At 42.3% G+C, this 17,805-nt stretch overlaps 1 protein-coding gene across 2 annotated transcripts in view; it reads right to left on the bottom strand.

Annotated features, from left to right (window-relative positions):
* LOC144060690 (interleukin-10 receptor subunit beta-like) overlaps positions 1-11,803 on the bottom strand; it is a 63,640-nt gene extending 51,837 nt beyond the window's left edge. The window contains exons 1-2 of one of the 2 annotated variants that reach the window (XM_077580444.1): positions 11,482-11,803; positions 10,379-10,502 (exon numbers count right to left, since the gene is read on the bottom strand). In XM_077580444.1, the coding sequence (XP_077436570.1) occupies positions 10,379-10,502; positions 11,482-11,533 (176 nt within the window). In that variant the 5' untranslated portion in view covers positions 11,534-11,803. The remainder of the gene's footprint in view (positions 1-10,378; positions 10,503-11,481) is intronic. The other variant, XM_077580445.1, reaches the window with a different exon arrangement.
* Between the last annotated feature and the right edge of the window lie 6,002 nt (positions 11,804-17,805).

The following is a 17,805-nucleotide window of genomic DNA, read 5'->3' as shown; positions in this document are numbered from 1 at the left end:
ATTTACAATTGTGTGGATGTTTGAACTACATAAATTTTACTTTTGTGTGGTAAACAGTGTAACACTCGCCTGCGTGCAAGGGGACACTGCAAGATTTGCACCACAGCCTTGTCTCACTGCGAATGCCCCTTCGCATGCAGACCCGACACCTTCTTGCTGGCTTTTTTTTCCGGGAAGTAGCAGGCATGTGTTCCAGCGTGTGTTTGGCCATGTTACCATCAAGTCGGCTTTCAGGATCAAAATACGGTGACCTGGTATTTTGTCTGGCTTCCTCATGCTCTTCCATCCCAACTTCCTCCTGGTCTTGTGGCAACAGCCACCCTCTCAGCACCTGCTGGATGAACTCCAAAAAAGGTTGACTCGTCCCAGGATTTTTTTTTTTGTACAAGATGTAAGCATTGAACATGCATATTTGGAAAAGATAGGCAACAAACTTTTTGTGCCACTTCAACGTTTTCCGTGTGAATGGGTGGTACGAGATGTTTTGATCCATCTCCACTCCACTCCATTCCATTCATCTTGGAATTGTAGTCCACAACACAAATGGGTTTTTGGAAAGGCACTTTTTTTTTTTGTGCCTTCCGCCACACCTCCACTGTCCGCATTTCATCTTTGTGAAACGTTGTCACCATCCTCAACAAACGTTTGTCCTGCCATGCCACAATCAAAACATTTGTGTTGTGCCTTACCAGTTTCCCCCCCACCCCAAGGCCAGTGTTGGTTAGGCACGTTATCTCACTGGGTTCACCCCTGTTCTTCCTCAGCGTTCCACAAACATTGGTACGCGCTGCCAGGAGACGTTCACACAAAGCAATCGAGTTATAAAAATTGTCCATGAATAGTGTGTACCCATTTCCTGGCAGACGATCCAGTAAGTTGAACACTGTATCGGGGAGAGAACAACTAATGCCAACATAGGGTTGCATATTGAAACAATAGCCGGTTTGGGAGTCACACAAAATGTATGATTTGATCCCATATTTGACCGGCTTTTGGGGGTTGTACACTTTGAATGAAAGACGTCCCTGGAAACTCATCATTCCCTCATCAATACAAATATTCCTGCCCGGTTGAAACAGTTCCTTGAACTTGTTTACAACGTGATTGAACACAGGACGAATTTTAAATAGTTTGTCGTCTGAACTGTGTGCCGTCTCGTTGTCGTTGAAGTGCAGGAAACTCCAGATGAGCTGGAAGCGGTTTCGAGGCATCGCGCGACTGAAGAATGGTGTCATCTCTATTTCGTCCTGAGTCCAATACATTTCGATACTGGGCTTGTTTATATACCCAGTAAGGAATTGGAGTGCAAAAAACGTTTTGAGCTCAGACACAGACACTGGCTTCCAAGCACGACTCCTGCAGTGTGGCAGACTTTCAGCCCGTTTTTGCATTGACTGACGTGCAAATAAGTTTGTCTGATCAGCAATGTGCTGCAGAAGTTCGTCTGTGATGAAGAGCTGCAGGAAGTCAACTGGCCGGGTTGAATTCAGCTCTGCTGCGGCACCTCTCGGTCCTGGCGCCACAGTAAAGGGGAATGCGTTTGGCTGCCAGCCTGCTTCATGCCAGCCAGATTTTTGGGGATCTGCAAATATACATTTCAATATCATATAATATTCATTTTAGATCAGTGTGATGCAATATATATATATATATATATTTACGTTTTTTCTTGGATCCACTGTTTGATGGACCTTTATTCTGCTCACTCTGAGGAGCGTCACTCTGAGCTGCAGCTGAAAGAAATATATACAATTACAATAATATCGAAAGAGCGTTTTCTTTTGTTGTTGCGGTGTATTGAAAACACTTTTTTTATACCTCTCTTTGTCGTCTTTGCAGTGGGACGTCGCTGTGAGCACGATCCACGATCTATGAATGCACATTCACGTTACACGAGGTGCTAGCAGCGTGCTGGAAAAGTATCTCATAGCAAGTTTGTGCTTACCTTCGACGTCTTCTGCGGATGAAATACTGTCCGAATCACTTTCTCCGTGGTCAGACTGTACCCACTCCTCCGAAGAATATCCAGCGGACTCAGGATACTCTTCGTCGTCGTCCGATTGAACGTCCTCGTGCGGAGAAGTGCTCGGTCGTGCACCACGTTTTCCGGCGCTAGCACCGCTAGCCTCCGAGGCCTTAAAACGCGGTCGAAGCTGCCGCCGCGTCAACGCTGCAACTTCGGCATCAACCTCATTGTCGCCATCATCATCACCTTCGTCGGATTGAACGTCCTCGCGTGCAGAAGTGCTCGGTCGTGCACGACGTTTTCCGGCGCTAGCACCGCTAGCCTCTGAGGCCTGAGGACGTGAACGAAGCTGCCGCCGCGTCGACGCTACAGCTTCGGCGTCAACCTCCTTATCACCATCATCATCGCGGTCATCATAATGGTGCACTTTAGCACTGGTTGATGCTTCTCCTTTTCCAAAAAATCGATCAAGCGTGGTCTGCTTCTTACCGTCGGTCGCCATTTTTCGTCTCTCCTCAATTCTCGTCTACTCCTCGACGCTCTAGCCCCGCCTGGCCTTTTATACTACTGACGCCCACCCGATCTTGTCAAAAGAGAGTCATCGCTGCCCTCTAAGGGCCAAAAATATCATTAGGCACAACAGACAGACTTGAAACTTTCACCAGACATGTGGAAGGGTTTCCTCTACCCGTTTCAAAAAAAAATAAAAAAATCATTGGATGACGTCTTTTGACGTCATTGGCAGTGAAGCGTAGGTTTTTACTTGACGTCTTTAAACGTCAGTGGCAGTGAAAGAGTTAATAGGACAAATAGCCACCATTAAAATAATATTTTTTCCTCAATGATTCCATTTAAACCTACGGCTAACTGGTTCCAGTTGTTGGACTCAGCCGTTACAAAATTTTACTGGAATAAAAAAAAAAAGTAAAGATTAGTCTAGCTACTCTTCAGAAAAGTAAATCCAAAGGTGGTCTAGAGGCACCAAATTTTATGTACTACTATATAGCTAACCAGCTACAATATATCGTTCTATGGGCACAACCCAACAGAGACACTAACTGTTGGCTGGAACTAGAACAGAAGGATTGTAATAACCTCAGACTTCTAGATTTACTCTTTATTACAACATCGATTAAGCGACATAATTGTTTTAAAAACCCAATGATTTCCGCCACCCTGACTGCCTGGTGGAAGGCATTAGAAATTACAAAAGCCCAAGTGGAGCCCTGTGGGCTTTCTCCCCTATGGCATAACCCCGACTTTCGAATTAACAACCAATCGTTTTATTTAGGTGTTTGGGAGCAGAAAGGAATTACATGACGCTCCCCACCTTACGAACGAGTTACGTTCCGGACGATCGTTCGTAAGGTGAATTTGTTCGTAAGTTGCTTCAGTGCTATATTTTGTATTATAATTTATGTTTAAAGCCTATATAAGTATATTGAAGGTTTATATAAGTATGTTTAAGGCTTGTACAAGTAACCTGCATTGGTTTGTACTGAAAAAACTTTTAATAAAATGGAGAGAATGCGTACAGTACTGTACTGTACTACGTATGTTAGAGAGAGAGAGCGAGAGACACACACAGTATGTACATGTACGTAATAAGATAAATAAAAGTTTAACTTACTTTTGGAAGATGTACTCGATGCTTAAGGAGATGATGGAGGAGGAGGAAGAGGAGGATTTTATATCATGAGAGATTCTTCGTCGTCGCTGGAATCGGCTTCAAAAGTTATTTCCCCCTTCATGGGGACCGGCGTTTCTTCCTCCTCCTCCTCGACACGTTGCTGAGCCTCCAATGAGCTCTCACAGCGCCAAGCGTCGGTATTAGCGGCGGAAAGAAGCACTACGCGCAATACAAAATCTAACTTACAGCATCTCTTTCCGAACATTTTTCGACATACTGTACGCGCAGAAATGTTCGTATGTACCGTTGTTCGTAACTCGAATGTTCGTAAGTAGGGGAGCGTCTGTACACATCTCCACCATCTCTTCTCAGATAATATGTTTATATCATATACATCCTTGCTCCAAAAATACAAAATAACAAACGGAAATTTTTTACATTGTCTGCAAGTTAAAAATATGATAAAGAAACAAATTCCAACACTTCAGGGTACGCTCCAACCGCCTGTTTTAGCTAAAGATATTACCAAGTTTTCTCCGACAACAACAACAAAAACTTTCTAAAATATATAAGTTACTTTCATATACGGATAAAATGTCTCTACCCATCTCAAAATGGGAGACAGACTTGTCTATAGCTCCGGAATCTGACTTTTGGATTCAAGTTTGTGAAAATGCATTTAAAATGACAAAACACACAAATTTACAACTTATCCAATATAAAATTATCCATAGAACATACATTACTCAATATATGATGAAGAAAATGGGACTCTCCGACTCCGACATTCGCCTCCAGTGTTTACAAAACACTACAGACACTTATGTTCATGCTTTATGGTTATGCACTCCGGTTATGTATTTTTGGACTAAAGTCTTAGAAAAACTTTCCGCTATCTTGGACTGTAGGATACCTTTATCTCCAAACTTGTGTTTGCTAGGTGACCTAACAACAACTGACCTACCACATAAACAATTTCAATCTACACTTGTAGCCCTTACTATCGCAAAAAAAAACAATTCTTGTTAACTGGAAAAATAAACAAACTCTGAATATCGACCAATGGTCTAACCTCCTCATAAATCACATTTTAATGGAAAAAATATCGGCCTCAAATAAAACCCAAATATTAAAATTCATAGAATATGGTCTACGTATATAGAATATTTTAACCTAATTCTGGTTATTTAATTCTGCCTGTTAGCGAGAGCCACCACATCGTGATAACTTACATTGATGTCTCTGCATTTGGCAGTTCGTAACTAATGGTTGTGTTTTTATAGTCAGGAACCCAGTTGCTGCCAACAGGATCGAGCAGATTCACCTCCAATGGGCACTAAGGGTTAATATTCGGATTCACTGCATGCCAGGGGGCTAATTCTACAGGTGCTGTCCCCCCCTGGCTGGGCGTGGGCGGGTCTGCCCCTCTGTTGGCTGCTGGGTGGCGGCTGCGTCTTGGTCGTTCCCTGGGTCTCGTGGGGGGTGCTGCGTTGCGGGGCTCTCCCTGGTGTTCGGGGCGGCGCCGCCCCGGCGCGGTCTGTCGCTCTGGGCCCGGCGACGCGGTTCGGGGCCTGTGGGCCGCCGGGGTGCCCCGTGGTTCCCTCTCCCCTCCCCCTTCCTCCCCCTTGCTTCCTCTCCCTCTTCGCCTCTCCCCGCCTGTCCTCCGCCTCCCTGTCCACTCTCCCTCGTCGCCCTTCCTCCTCCTCTCCCCCTCTCTCTACGGCCCTGCCGCTGCCTCCTGCCCTTCCTGTCGTCTCCTTCCCCCGTCCCCTCCCCCTCCCCTGTCCGCCTTCCTCCCCCTCCCCTGGGCCGGGGGCTCCATCCGTGGCCTGGGTCTCGGCGCTCCGGGGGCGGGGAGGGTGGATGGGATTGGGGTTGTGCCCGCCCCGCTCCGGTGGACCTCCTGGCACTTCGGGCGGGCCCCAGTATCCGGGGGGCGAGCCCTATGTGGATGGGGGTTTGGTGGTCGGGTGCGCCTCCCGCCCCCGCCCGCTTGGGGGGGGCCCAGCTGGTCGCTCCTCTTAACTCACTGCACTAGTTTTGCACAATACACTTCTGACATAGAGGGCACATAACACACTTTGGGGGGGGAGTTGGGTAGATGGTTGGGTACCATCTTCGCCCTGCAACTCCCCTCCAATTTTAATGCACCACACAACTGGGGGGGGGGGGGCATCGGTTGGGGCAGTCCGCAGTATGGAGCAGTGCTGCGGCCCCCTGTCCGTGTGCCCCCCCCCCCCCCCCTATTAATTTCTTTTAATGCACCACATACGCTCATTGACATGCCTGGGAGGTGGGTGGATCGGAGCATGGGGATATAATTTCCCTCTGCTCTGGTTCACCTGCCCCCAATTTTAATGCACCACACACACACATACTTATGTATATACACTGGGTGGGTTCACACTCAAGGTTTAGGGGTAGAGTTCGCCAGTCGGCGAGCTGGCGAACTCAGTAACAGGGTTAGTCTGTCACTTAGAACGTTGGGGTGACGACCGGGGCCTCTCCCCACTGGGCCTGGGGTTCGGGTGCGTTCGGATGGCGGGGGTGCGTGGGGGTCGTGGGGGGAGCGGGGGTTGTGGGCCGGTGGGGTGCCTGGCGGGCCTGCAGTTCCCCGTCCTGCTCCGTTGGGTTGGGGACGAGGGCCGCGTTGGGGTGGGGGGCGCTCCTGCTCCTGGGTTTGCTCTCCGGCCGGTGGCTCCTGCGGGGCCCGGGGTCGTCCTTTGGCGCTGCCGCGGCCTGGGGGGTATTGAGGTGTTGCGCTCGCTCTGTCCTGGCAAGGGTCGACGGCTCCCCTCTTTGGTGGAGATTTTCATGCATGCCAGATCCACCACACCAGCATCTATCGTAACTCAGACACAATCTGCTTCTCCCTCAGGTCATTGAATCGGTGGATGCTGGTGTCTGGGATCTCACTCTGCTTCGTCTGTCCTTCCTACCTTTCCTCAGTCTTTCCTTTGGGCCCTTGAGATCTCCCTGATTTGTTGGAGTTTGGATGTCTCTGGGGTTGGTGAAGGACTCTGGTTGGTGGCCCGGTGGGTGATGTCTGGTCGGTGCTGGACTTCACTTTCCTTTCTTTTCTTTGGTCCTTCTTCGGGTCTCCTGACGGCCCCACGACTCTGGCTGGATTCTGAAGTGTTTGGTTTAGGTGAACCGTATGGGATTTTTTTTTGTGCACGCACAAACACACACCCACATACCAAAAAAAAAAAAAAAAAGGAGAACAATGATGATGACATGTCAAATGATCAATACTGAGCTCTCCAAGAAAAGAAAAAAAGTCAGTGAGTGAATGTGTTCCCATTTCCGGTTCACAAATGTATCAGCGAGTGAACGAGTCAGTGAGCGAACATGTTGCCATTTCTGGTTCACGAACGTATGAGTGAACGAGTCAGTGAGCGAACGTGTTGCCAATTCCGGTTCTAGAATGATTCAGTGAGTGAACGTACTTTTGTTTTTGATAGAAACACATTCATGACAACAAATATAGCAACATAACATTAACTGTGTGTTTTATTTTTTATATGTTTAATATTAATATTTTTAAAGTGCATTTATTTTATTTTGTGCCTTTTTTTTTAATATATGGATGTTATAAGCCTTATAAGCATGTGGGCCACCTGGGTTTTAATGGTGTTTTGATTACTGTTCAAAGTTCATTAAACGACCGTCAATACTGTACTGGATTTGGAAAACAAAACAAAAGAAATGCCTGCATGCATACTTCTTAGTTATCCTTCTCCATTATTTTTGTTTTGTTTCTTAATTTAACACTGTAGGAACAAAGCTATTGCTTGAAATCATACCAAAATTAACCTTATAAATTGCTAGTGAAAAGTGTTGAACCTGAACGAGTTAAATGAACGCAAGTTTATGTACTCGTTCATCTTTTGGGCGAACGTGAACGTTTTGATTATTGTTCAAGCAAGTAAAATGGACGCCAATATTGGATTTGGTAAACAAAACAAAAGAAATACCTGCATATGTGCATACATATTTCACTAGTTACCCATTGGTTTCGTTTTATTTCTTAATTTAACACTGTAGCAAGTTAGCAACAAAGCTATTGTTTGAAATCATACCAAAATTAACCTTAAAAATTGCTATTAGTGGTGACACACAATATGTATACTTTGAAAAAGCTACGTCAATATTTAAAAATACAAAATATATATATATTTTTTAATCTTTTACATTTATCATTAATCCTATGCAAATCTCTAGCTTTTTTGTAATGTATTTATAAAAGTGTCTGAAAGTTGCTTTTCAAAAAATGTCTTTGTGTGTGCATGTAGTTGTGTGTTTAACAGTTGGTGAAGAATATAGAGCAGAGGTTCCAGGAGATTGTAATTTACATGTCTGGGGGGAAAATACCCTGATGGGTATAATAAATCTAAAAAAAATATGCTTAAGAAGATATGCAGAGAAGTTAATGAAGAGTGAGTAGGCACAGGTGTATTCAAATACATCGACTGTATGTCTTGTTAAAATGTATTTGGGTTTATATGTGATTTATAAATGTTCACTGCAGAAGGGCAGCTCCTCTTTGGGAGAAGAAGGGTGATCAGGTCAGTCCTGAAGAGAAGCAAGATGTTCAATGAACTACACTCCTCTTCACTTGGTGCATATACGCACTGGCGTGCACAGGCAGACCCCTAGTGGTGCTGACAAAGTTCCCTTTGGAAAGTTTATTTTTGTTTTTTTAATAAACAGTTTACTGCGGACATGTGGCAGGTCAATGTTGACACAAACTTGAAGAAAAGTTGCACGATTAAACTCGTGGGGGGGGGGGGGGGAGCCCTGATGGATATGCGCCACATTCCCTCTCTCCCTCTCTCCGCTTCCCCCCTCTCCCTACTTCCCAGGCATGAAGCTATTAGCAGCTAAATTATTAGCTATTATTTTGTACAAACCATAACTGCAAGTTATTTCTCTGCTACAAGTCTTTCAGTCGTGTTGCCCTAATAGACTGTTATTAACACTAGCTGTGGTGCACAATGTTATTATTATTATTAATTAATATTTGTTGTCATGTGTGTTTCTATCAATGTCAATACAAGTTTAAAAAAAAAATAAACATTACACAAATTATTATTATTATTAAATAATAATAATAATAATGTGTGTAATGTTTTTTTTTTTTAACTTCTATTGACATTTTTGAACATCCGGGCATTTCTCACACTTCCCCAATGCAATGTAATGCAAATGCTTCCTTTATAGGGTGAAAGCAAACAGCAGATGGTAATGCTTTTGTTTGTGACTATCATGCAAGCCACAACGATTGTTATACTTGTCAAATGACATCTCATCACATTTTTAAATAAAAAAATAATCTTCACAAATCAAATTACAACGAACCAAAGTCCAGTGCTTTCCAATGAGCGGATAGATTTCGTTCAGCAAATTGTGACGTCATTTCGGAATTGTCAATAAGGTATTACATAAAAAGCGCAAAAGCGCCCTTTTTTCCCCCCAGAGAACTTGCGCCCCTAAATGTCTGTGCACGCCATTGTACATACGGACATTGTGAAAACCAGGGCAGCATTGTGCTCCAGATTTTATTGGCAAAAACTGAGGATGACTTTCAATACATTCTCACTGCCACTGATTATTTTTCTAAGTGGGTTGAGGCCTTTCCTCTAAAAACAGCATCAAAAGTGGCATGTTTTTTTTTTATTATTATTTTATTATTATTACCATAAACCCTTTAAAACAGGGGTGTCAAACTCATTTTAATTTAGGGGACACTTTCACTCAAATTTGATCTTAAGTGGGCCAGCTCAGAATGTCCGTGGCCTCATGAGCTAAAGTAATAATGGCAGGTGAAAACTATTTTTCCATATTTTTTTTTTTTTGGGATTAAATAATTACAAATACATTCTGAAAATATTACAGTTTATTTTTATTTTATTGCAGAATAATGGTAAATTTCTTAACAAAAATGAGCGCACAACATTGCATGAAATCCTGAGTAAGACACAATTTTTTTCTTTTTTCAAATGTTTTCTTTTTTCAATTATTACCCTCCACAATTACAAAAACAGCATAATCATTAAAAAAATTATTATTAATACAAATTTTTGAGTTGTTTAAATTTATACATTTGCACCTTTTTTAAAATAACTAATTTACTAAATTTTGTTCCAAAGAATTTTATTTGTCTTAAAATTTTTCATTTCTTTTTTACGTTTAAATATTTTCTTGTTTTGTACCAAAAAATAAATGATTGTCCTACTGCACAGTGCATGTACCGCACTCCAACATAAATATATAAATAAACATATATTAAAGGCATAAATGGTATAAATATACAGTATATTATTATAGATTCTGTTTGGTTCAAAAGGAAGTTACAAAATTATAGTATTTCTATTTTTTTAATTGGTCTCAATATTTTTAAATGTGTAAACATTTTCTTGTTTTGTACCCCAAAAATAATTGATCATCTTACTGCACAGTGCACAAGCTGTGTGTGTGTGTGTGTGTGTGTGTGCGTGCGTGCATACGTGCGTGTTTTGTTTTTTTGCTGATCTGAAAAATGATACGATCCATGACTCAAATCCGTGATCCCATCTGAACCGTGACTTTTGGGGAACGTTGCACCACTAATCTCTATTAGGAGAACATACTTCTATATTTTGTAGGAGACAGTGGTGCAAATACAGGGTCAGTAAATATTGCTGTGTGATTGAATGGGTCAAAATGTCCAAGAAAACTTTAGGCTGTTAAAAAAAGAAAAGAAAAAAATATATTTTGGTGCTCAGTTCACACTGACTTACTTGCATTCTGAGGTGTAGAATAGGTCACTGGTTACCCCCTCAGGTGGATCCCACCTCAGCACCAAATTCATGTTCATGGAGGTTAAACGGACATTTCTGGGTGGGCTGAGGACAACTAAAACCGCTTCACAATGAGAAACACAAAATCAGGTTTTACAATATTAATATCCTGCATTAGCAATTTCACAAACAATGCTGAAACTTAAATTAGTAATGACCAGTACAATATTTATAGAGTGAACACCCAGAAGACCCAGACATAATTTGGATTGTTTTAAGCTACACGTATAAAAACTTAATTTCTAGCTAGGTACATATTGGACGTTTATGATGCATTTCCAATTAAAAAAACAAACAAATGTTGTCCGCTCTACTTTGCAATTACCATACAACTAGACTTTGGAGCATGTGGATGTTCTTTATGGATTTTCAATTACTTCCTTCCAAGACCAACCATAATTTTTAAACTGTTGGACAGAGCCAACATAATAAATTAATTATTGTCCCTTGCTTATCACAGAGCGACAGGCACAGCGCTGAAACATTTCAGTATTCATTATTATTATTATTATTATTATTATTATGTGTAACATAAATTCTATGTATGAGTTTGATTTGAAGTATTTGATATCACACATTTTGAGATAGATGTTGAATGTTTCAATATTTAATCGCACTTTCTGCACTGAAAGCTGAGCCAATATCCCGTTCCCTTGTAACTTTGTTGAACCTGTGCTGCCAGGCAGGCATAGGTCATTTATAGATAACTGAGATTGTTCGGTCAAGGAACCAAAACCAAAAGCTGCCGCTCTTAGTTTACAATCAAGAACATTAGATCCTAACATAATTCCTTTACGTTTAAATGTTTGAAAGAGATTTTAACTGCAAATACTGTAGATATGCCGAATTATTCAAGATAAACTGTGTTTTAATCTCTTTAAATGATCAACCACTGAGCTCAAACTTAAAACGAAACAATTCATAAAATGAATAAAACAATTTCAGGATAGACTGTCGATTCTACGACGTGCAATCGAAATACGAGCTGAGCTCCTGAGTTTAAGAAATAAGTTGCAATGGAAAATGACAATTGAATTAATTACCTGTAGCTCCATTCAATGTTAAAAATACGATTATTAAAGTAAGTGATGACATATCAAAGAGCGTCTTCCATCAGGTTGATGTCGTCCAGTTAATGACGTATGTTGATTGCTGAAAGCCAACTTTTACTCGAGACGAGCAGAGCCATAGGTATTAACATTTGTAGTTTCCACACGACCATTTTGGATTTGCTGGCCATCGGCGACGTTAAACTAAGAGGGGCAAAGCCGTCAGCGCATTTTATGTGTGGGCGTCACGTCGTCAAGAACACCGAAATACGATTTCGAACAACGCCATACGGTTAAGAAAAAGGAAGTGGAAAAAACGTTTCCTCATGAAATAAAAAAAAAATAAAAATAAAAAGAGGAGGAAAAAATGAGGGGGGGGGGGGCGACTTTTTATGTTCTGTGCTATTAGCACACGTTTTGGCATTGACAAAAAAACAAGTAAACCTCATCTATGTCAGCTGACAAATTAGCAAATTATGGGTAAAATTAAATTTCAATGCAGACTTGGAGGGGAATGTTGTCCTTTCCAACATGGCCGCCACTGGCACGCTAGCGTAGTTTTTCTTCTATAGACTGCTGTAGCCATTTTCTACAATGCCGTCAGCGTCTCCGCCATATTTGATGTGGCGAATCTGCCCCATGAAGTAACACAAAAACATGAAGTGAACTATTGAAGTGGCCTTTCCTCAAAATGTACAAAGTTAATGCCACTCATTTACTCATTCACGCACAAACTAATATATTTCAGAAACATATATATACAGGTTCCATTTGTGGTACAAATAATTTTGCCACATACCCTCCAGTTTAACTGTTAGATACTATGTAAATGTTTTGTTGTTTGAGTTGAGGGGGGTGTGGGGGGGGGGTTAGACTACAAGATAGGGCACTAGCCCAGTCAAGCAGGTTAAAGGGGACAGTTCTAAGGCCGTCCGTGGCCCAGCTCCAAGTGGCTCGGAAGGTGGCTTATGCTCAGCCACTTTTTTCCCACGCCTGCCAGCCTCCGCTGGAGCTTCAGGTAGGCTACTAGGAGCTGGCCCGGGACGACGCGGACGGTCCGCGCGGAAAAACATGGCAGACGAGCAAAGGCTGTCATAAACAACAGGGTTTTCTACTTCCCAATTCTTTGTTTTCGTTTATTTTGTTAAATGTATGTACGTAGACCATTCACCCAAAACTGCTAAAGTTGATAGTTTATTGAATAAATAAATAAAATAGTTTTGTACTTCTAATGTGGTCAAGTGTTCATATGCCGTAGATGCCTGGTAGAATATCGTCCACAGCAGGAACAAGCCGCGCTAAATAAGGCAGTAAAACGTGAGCTCGCAGGCGTGCGTGTGTCAAGCAGACCCTTCTTAAGTGGAGGGGACAGATCATGGTCTATATGAAACTGTCCCCAGTGGCATCTGCGCCCGTTTAATCGTCAATCTGGGCGTGTGAAATGTTTCCCGTCTTTCGAAATGGGCACCGTCCTTGACGGATACTCCATCAGTATTGATTTTTTCAAAACTAACCTGAACCTCATGCTCGCATGGAACTTTATCAATAATGGTATCGGCCCCCACTCCTGTGGCCATTTTTGGGTCAAGAACTGTCCAAAAGACAGGGGGAACAAAAGTTTCCTGTGTGTCTCCTTATGAGGTAACACTTGTTTATTTCATTACTTCCGGCAGGGCCATTTCGGTGTGCGTTATTGAGAATTAGTGTGTATACTCTTGTCGTGAGTAATAGCACCTATATCTGTCGTTCAATGTGTGTTATATACGTTTTTAGCTCACATAATTTCGCAGTGTTTAATTACTTCATTTACGTTTGCACAGCACTCGATTGCCTCGTTAATGTCATCTAGCTGCAGCGCTAAAAATAGAACGGTGCGGTTTACGGCCCTCACAGATGGTAATTATAGCTCTTAAACATACTACATTATATTTGTAATGAATGGAGTACGTGAAACAGGAAATGGAAATACAGAGCGTTCGTTTTCTTTCGGGTAGTGAGAATGTTGGTTATCTGAATACAGGCTGGAGATCGATGAACAGTTCCTTCAAAGCTTTTATTTCTACAGAATATTCCGGGCACAAGTGAGTTACAGGCAATGGCTGTAGCATCTCACAAGTGCCAAGTTACAGAGGACTTACAACATTCTTATGCTATCTTGAAGGGCAGTACCACAAAGTTTCCAGTAAACAGTTCACAAAGTTAACCGGACATGCGATAATACTCAAGCACACTATTCAGACACAGAACAAAGCCCATTTGAGGAATAGAGGAAGATATTCAGTCATGACTACACCTGGCAGAGATAGCGATAACACTCACAAGGATATATCCGCAGAACAAAGCTCTACTGAGGAAATGAGGAAATTAAAACAGTTATGACTAAATCTGGGCAGAAGACACACTTCAGCACCCAAAATAAAAAAGCGGAGTCGGCCGTGAAGATAGTGAAGAACATCTGCAGTGACTAGAGTGTCAAGATTAGGGAAATTCCATCACCTTGTTTAAGACCGTTCCTCTTTAGCTGATTTTTCTTATCTCTGTTTATTTGATCATTTTTGTTACTTGTTTCTATTTCTTATCACAGAAAGTAGTTAGAGTTCTGGGGCCTCGTACTAACAAAATGAGGCCAAAACTTTACATTCAAACTATTCCGCGCCAAAGGTGATATTCATAGAAAACAAACTGAACGTGAAACTTTACGCATTGCCACGTCAAGTCTGTACCTACCTTACGCAGTCCGCACATTCTGGAGATATGGGAACTTGAAAAAGCCTCATGCAACAAATCATGTTCAGGGGGTTTTCCGGCTCAAATTGAGGCTGAGGTAGTATCATACTGACTATGATAGGTGACTACCGATATTAGGTATCGTATTGGTGCCAATACCAGTCTTATTTTAAGGTATCGTACACACGGCGGCGACCGATACCATTTTTACGATCAGGGGACAAGAAATGAGAAATTACAGTATATGAATACAAAGTTGCCATTAACTTCATGCAATTTTAAGAAACATACTATATTGGGATATGTATGTCTTTCTTTAAAATCATCCGTCATTTATGGTTGGAGAAATTTATTTACTAGTGGTATCGGTATTTGGTATCAGTAGCGGTGACTACTTGCGTATCGGTCGGAAAAAAGTGGTATCGAACATCCCTAATCCTGACCATGCGCAATGATGTGCATGTATTCTGTAAATCTGGGTTAAAGTCATTTTCTCTGATGAATCCCCTTTCGGATTTTTTGGGGCATCTGGAAAAAAAAAGCTTGTCTGGAGAAGAAAAGGCGAGCGCTACCGTCCGTCCTGTATCATGCCAACAGTAAAGCATCCTGAGACCATACATGTGTGGGGTTGCTTCTCAGCCAAGGGACTGTGATCACTCACAATTTTGCCCCAAAACATAGCCATGAATAAAAAAAATGATACCAAAACATCCTCCGAGAGCAACTTCTCCCAACCATCCATAAACAGTTTTGTGACGAACAATTCATTTTCCAGCATGATGGAGCACCTTGCCATAAGGCAAAAGTGATAACTACGTGGCTCAGAGAGAACATCAACATTTTGACTCCATGGCCAGAAAACTCCCAAACCTTAATCCTATCGAGAACGTGTGGTCAATCCTCAAGAGGCAGGTGGACAGACAAAAACCGACAAATTCTGACAAATTCCAAGCATTGATTATGTAAGAATGGGCTGCCATTCAGTCAGGATGTGATATACCAGGGCAAATTGCAGAGGTCTTGAAAAATGTTTTTCGAGACTGCAAATATTGACACTATTGCATACATTTCATTTAATTGTCAATAAAAGCCTTTGACATTTATATCATAGTAACATCTAACAGAAAGGTCTAAAAATACTGAAGCAGCAAAGTTTGTGAAAAGCAATACTTTGTGTCATTCTCAAAACTTTTGGCCATGACTGTACATCATTTTTATTTATTTTTTATTCACAAAGAAGGCTAACTTCAATGTACATTCAATGTACTGGTACAATCTACAGTACATTTATTATTTATTGAATACAAATTCAATGTACATCTTGGTGAAGTTAGCCTTCTTTCTTGCCTTTCTCTGACCGTCCATTGTTTTGATTTGTTGTTGGCCAACACAGTTCCCAAGTAAATCAGAAAACAAATGTGCACATCAAAACCTGATTGTGTACTGTGTGTGTTTAAAAAAATGTTTTAACCTCTAAGCTGGAAAAAAACCCACACACACACTGTTAAAGTGTAGCAACCTTAATTTTAATGACTGCTTTACAAAGGTTATCATCCATTATCTTGATCAAACTAAAACCGATGTGGTGCTCCGAAAGCCGCTTGCTGCTTATTATTAGAATGCTATTGTACTTTAAAAAAACAAACATGTCAAATTACGGGGGCTGGGTTGTGGTGGGTGGCGGGTGTGGGTGGGGGGTGGGGGGGCGAGGGCTGTGAGCCGGTGGGTTGCCTGGTGGGCCTGCCATGCCCCGTTCTGCTGCGTTGGGCTTAGGGCGCGGGCCGTATTGGGGTGGGTGGCGCTCCTGGCTCCTGGGTTTGCACTCCGGCCGATGGCATCTGCCTGGCCCGGGGGTTGTGTCTTGGCGCTGCCGCAGTCGGGGTGTGTGTGGGGGTAGGTTGGGGGGGGGCTTGCTCGCCCTGGCGACGGCTCCCCTCTCTGGTGGAGGTTTTCATGCATGCCAGATCCACCACACCAGCATCTACCGAAATTCAAACACAATCTGCTTCTTCCTCTGGTCGTTGAATCGGTGGAGGCTGATGTCAATGGATCTCACTCTCTTTCATCTATCCTTCCTTCCTTTCCTCAGTCTTTCCGTTGGTCTCTTGAGGTCTCCCTAATTTGGCTTTTACAAAAGCGATGTTCTACCTTGCTGGTCACTTGGTCATGGCGCCAATGGTAGCATCCACCTCTAAGTGCTCTTGGGCAACAGCTCAGGATATGCTCCAGTGATCCTCTTCTCTGGATGAGTGGGCACAGTGTAGTATCTGCCAGGCCCCAGCGGAAGAGATTGGCTGGACTTGGAAGGACATCATAGACTGAATGGATTAGGAATTTGATTCGGAATGGCTCAAATTTCCACTGGTCGTTTAATCAAAGCAAGTATATCTGTTGATAAAGAGAAATCCGGCCTGAGTACATATTCTTCAAAGTGGCATGTTTGAAAAGTAACTTTAGTCTTATTACTTGTGTAGAAAAAGTAATGCGTTAGATGAGTACTTTCTAAAATGTGCTTATTTTAGAGTAGGGATCTCCAAGTCCGGTCCTCGAGAGCCCCTATCCAGCCTGTTTTCCATGCGTCACTCCTCCAACACAGCGGAATTAAACGATCAGGTCATCAGCAAGCTCTGCAGAAGCCTGATAATGATCCGTTGGAACCCAGTGACATACTAATTTGGAACGCAAATGACTATGTTTACATGCAGGCAAAAACCCTTTTAAAACCCAAATATTGGCAATATTTGGGTTTTGTAAGGCCATGTAAACACGCGCGATAACCCAAATATGCTCTTAAGACCCCTGGGTTACTCCTTTCATAACTAGAATTCTTGCTCATATAAACGCATTCGGAATACATCGATCGATTGGGGCAATGTTTTTCACTGTGCGCATGCACGCTATTTTTTTCCTTGTCTTCTTTTTTTCTTTGCTTATTTGATTCACAAGGAATCTTGGTCTATGCAGTCACAACTATCTTGTGTCTATACGGGGAAAACGCCACAGTTTGCGCTTATATACACATACAGTAAATAAAAGTATGTAAGTCCGTGCTTCTGGTGTGTAACCCACCGGAAATTCTCAAGCCGTTGTCAACAAACATGACGCTCGCAGCAAAGAACCACACTTCTGGAGCAAGGAGGAAACCGACTACTTCATTTAGCGTTGTGAGTGACATAAATATAATGTCTTTTATTAAACGTATAGGAAGTTAAAAGCGGAAATGACATTTACGTAATTCGTCGTGGTCCGAATGGGTTATTCCAATCAAGCACAAATGAGCATAAACGAGAGTAACGCTTTCTGCCACACATGTAAATGTGTTACCGCGATTGTTTCAGAACCCAGAATTCTGACCTTAACACCTTGCATGTAAACGTAGGTTCTAAAAGTAGAAAGGTTCACGAACTGATACGTGATCAATTCATATTAAAGGGTGTGTTCCCTCACCTTTCGTGGGTGTTACGTTCCACGCCCACCTGCTATAGGCAAATTTCCACGAAGTAGAGGACGTTAAGGTGGGGGTGGCGAGTTATGCCTCTACTAAGCTATAACAAAGCCACCACAAAGTTCTTCTAAACACTTGTTAATCGC

This window comes from Vanacampus margaritifer, chromosome 11, assembly GCF_051991255.1.
Source record: "Vanacampus margaritifer isolate UIUO_Vmar chromosome 11, RoL_Vmar_1.0, whole genome shotgun sequence".
NCBI classification, from domain to species: domain Eukaryota; kingdom Metazoa; phylum Chordata; class Actinopteri; order Syngnathiformes; family Syngnathidae; genus Vanacampus; species Vanacampus margaritifer.
Note: the sequence above shows the minus strand (reverse complement) of the source record. Positions and strands in the feature narration are given on the sequence as shown.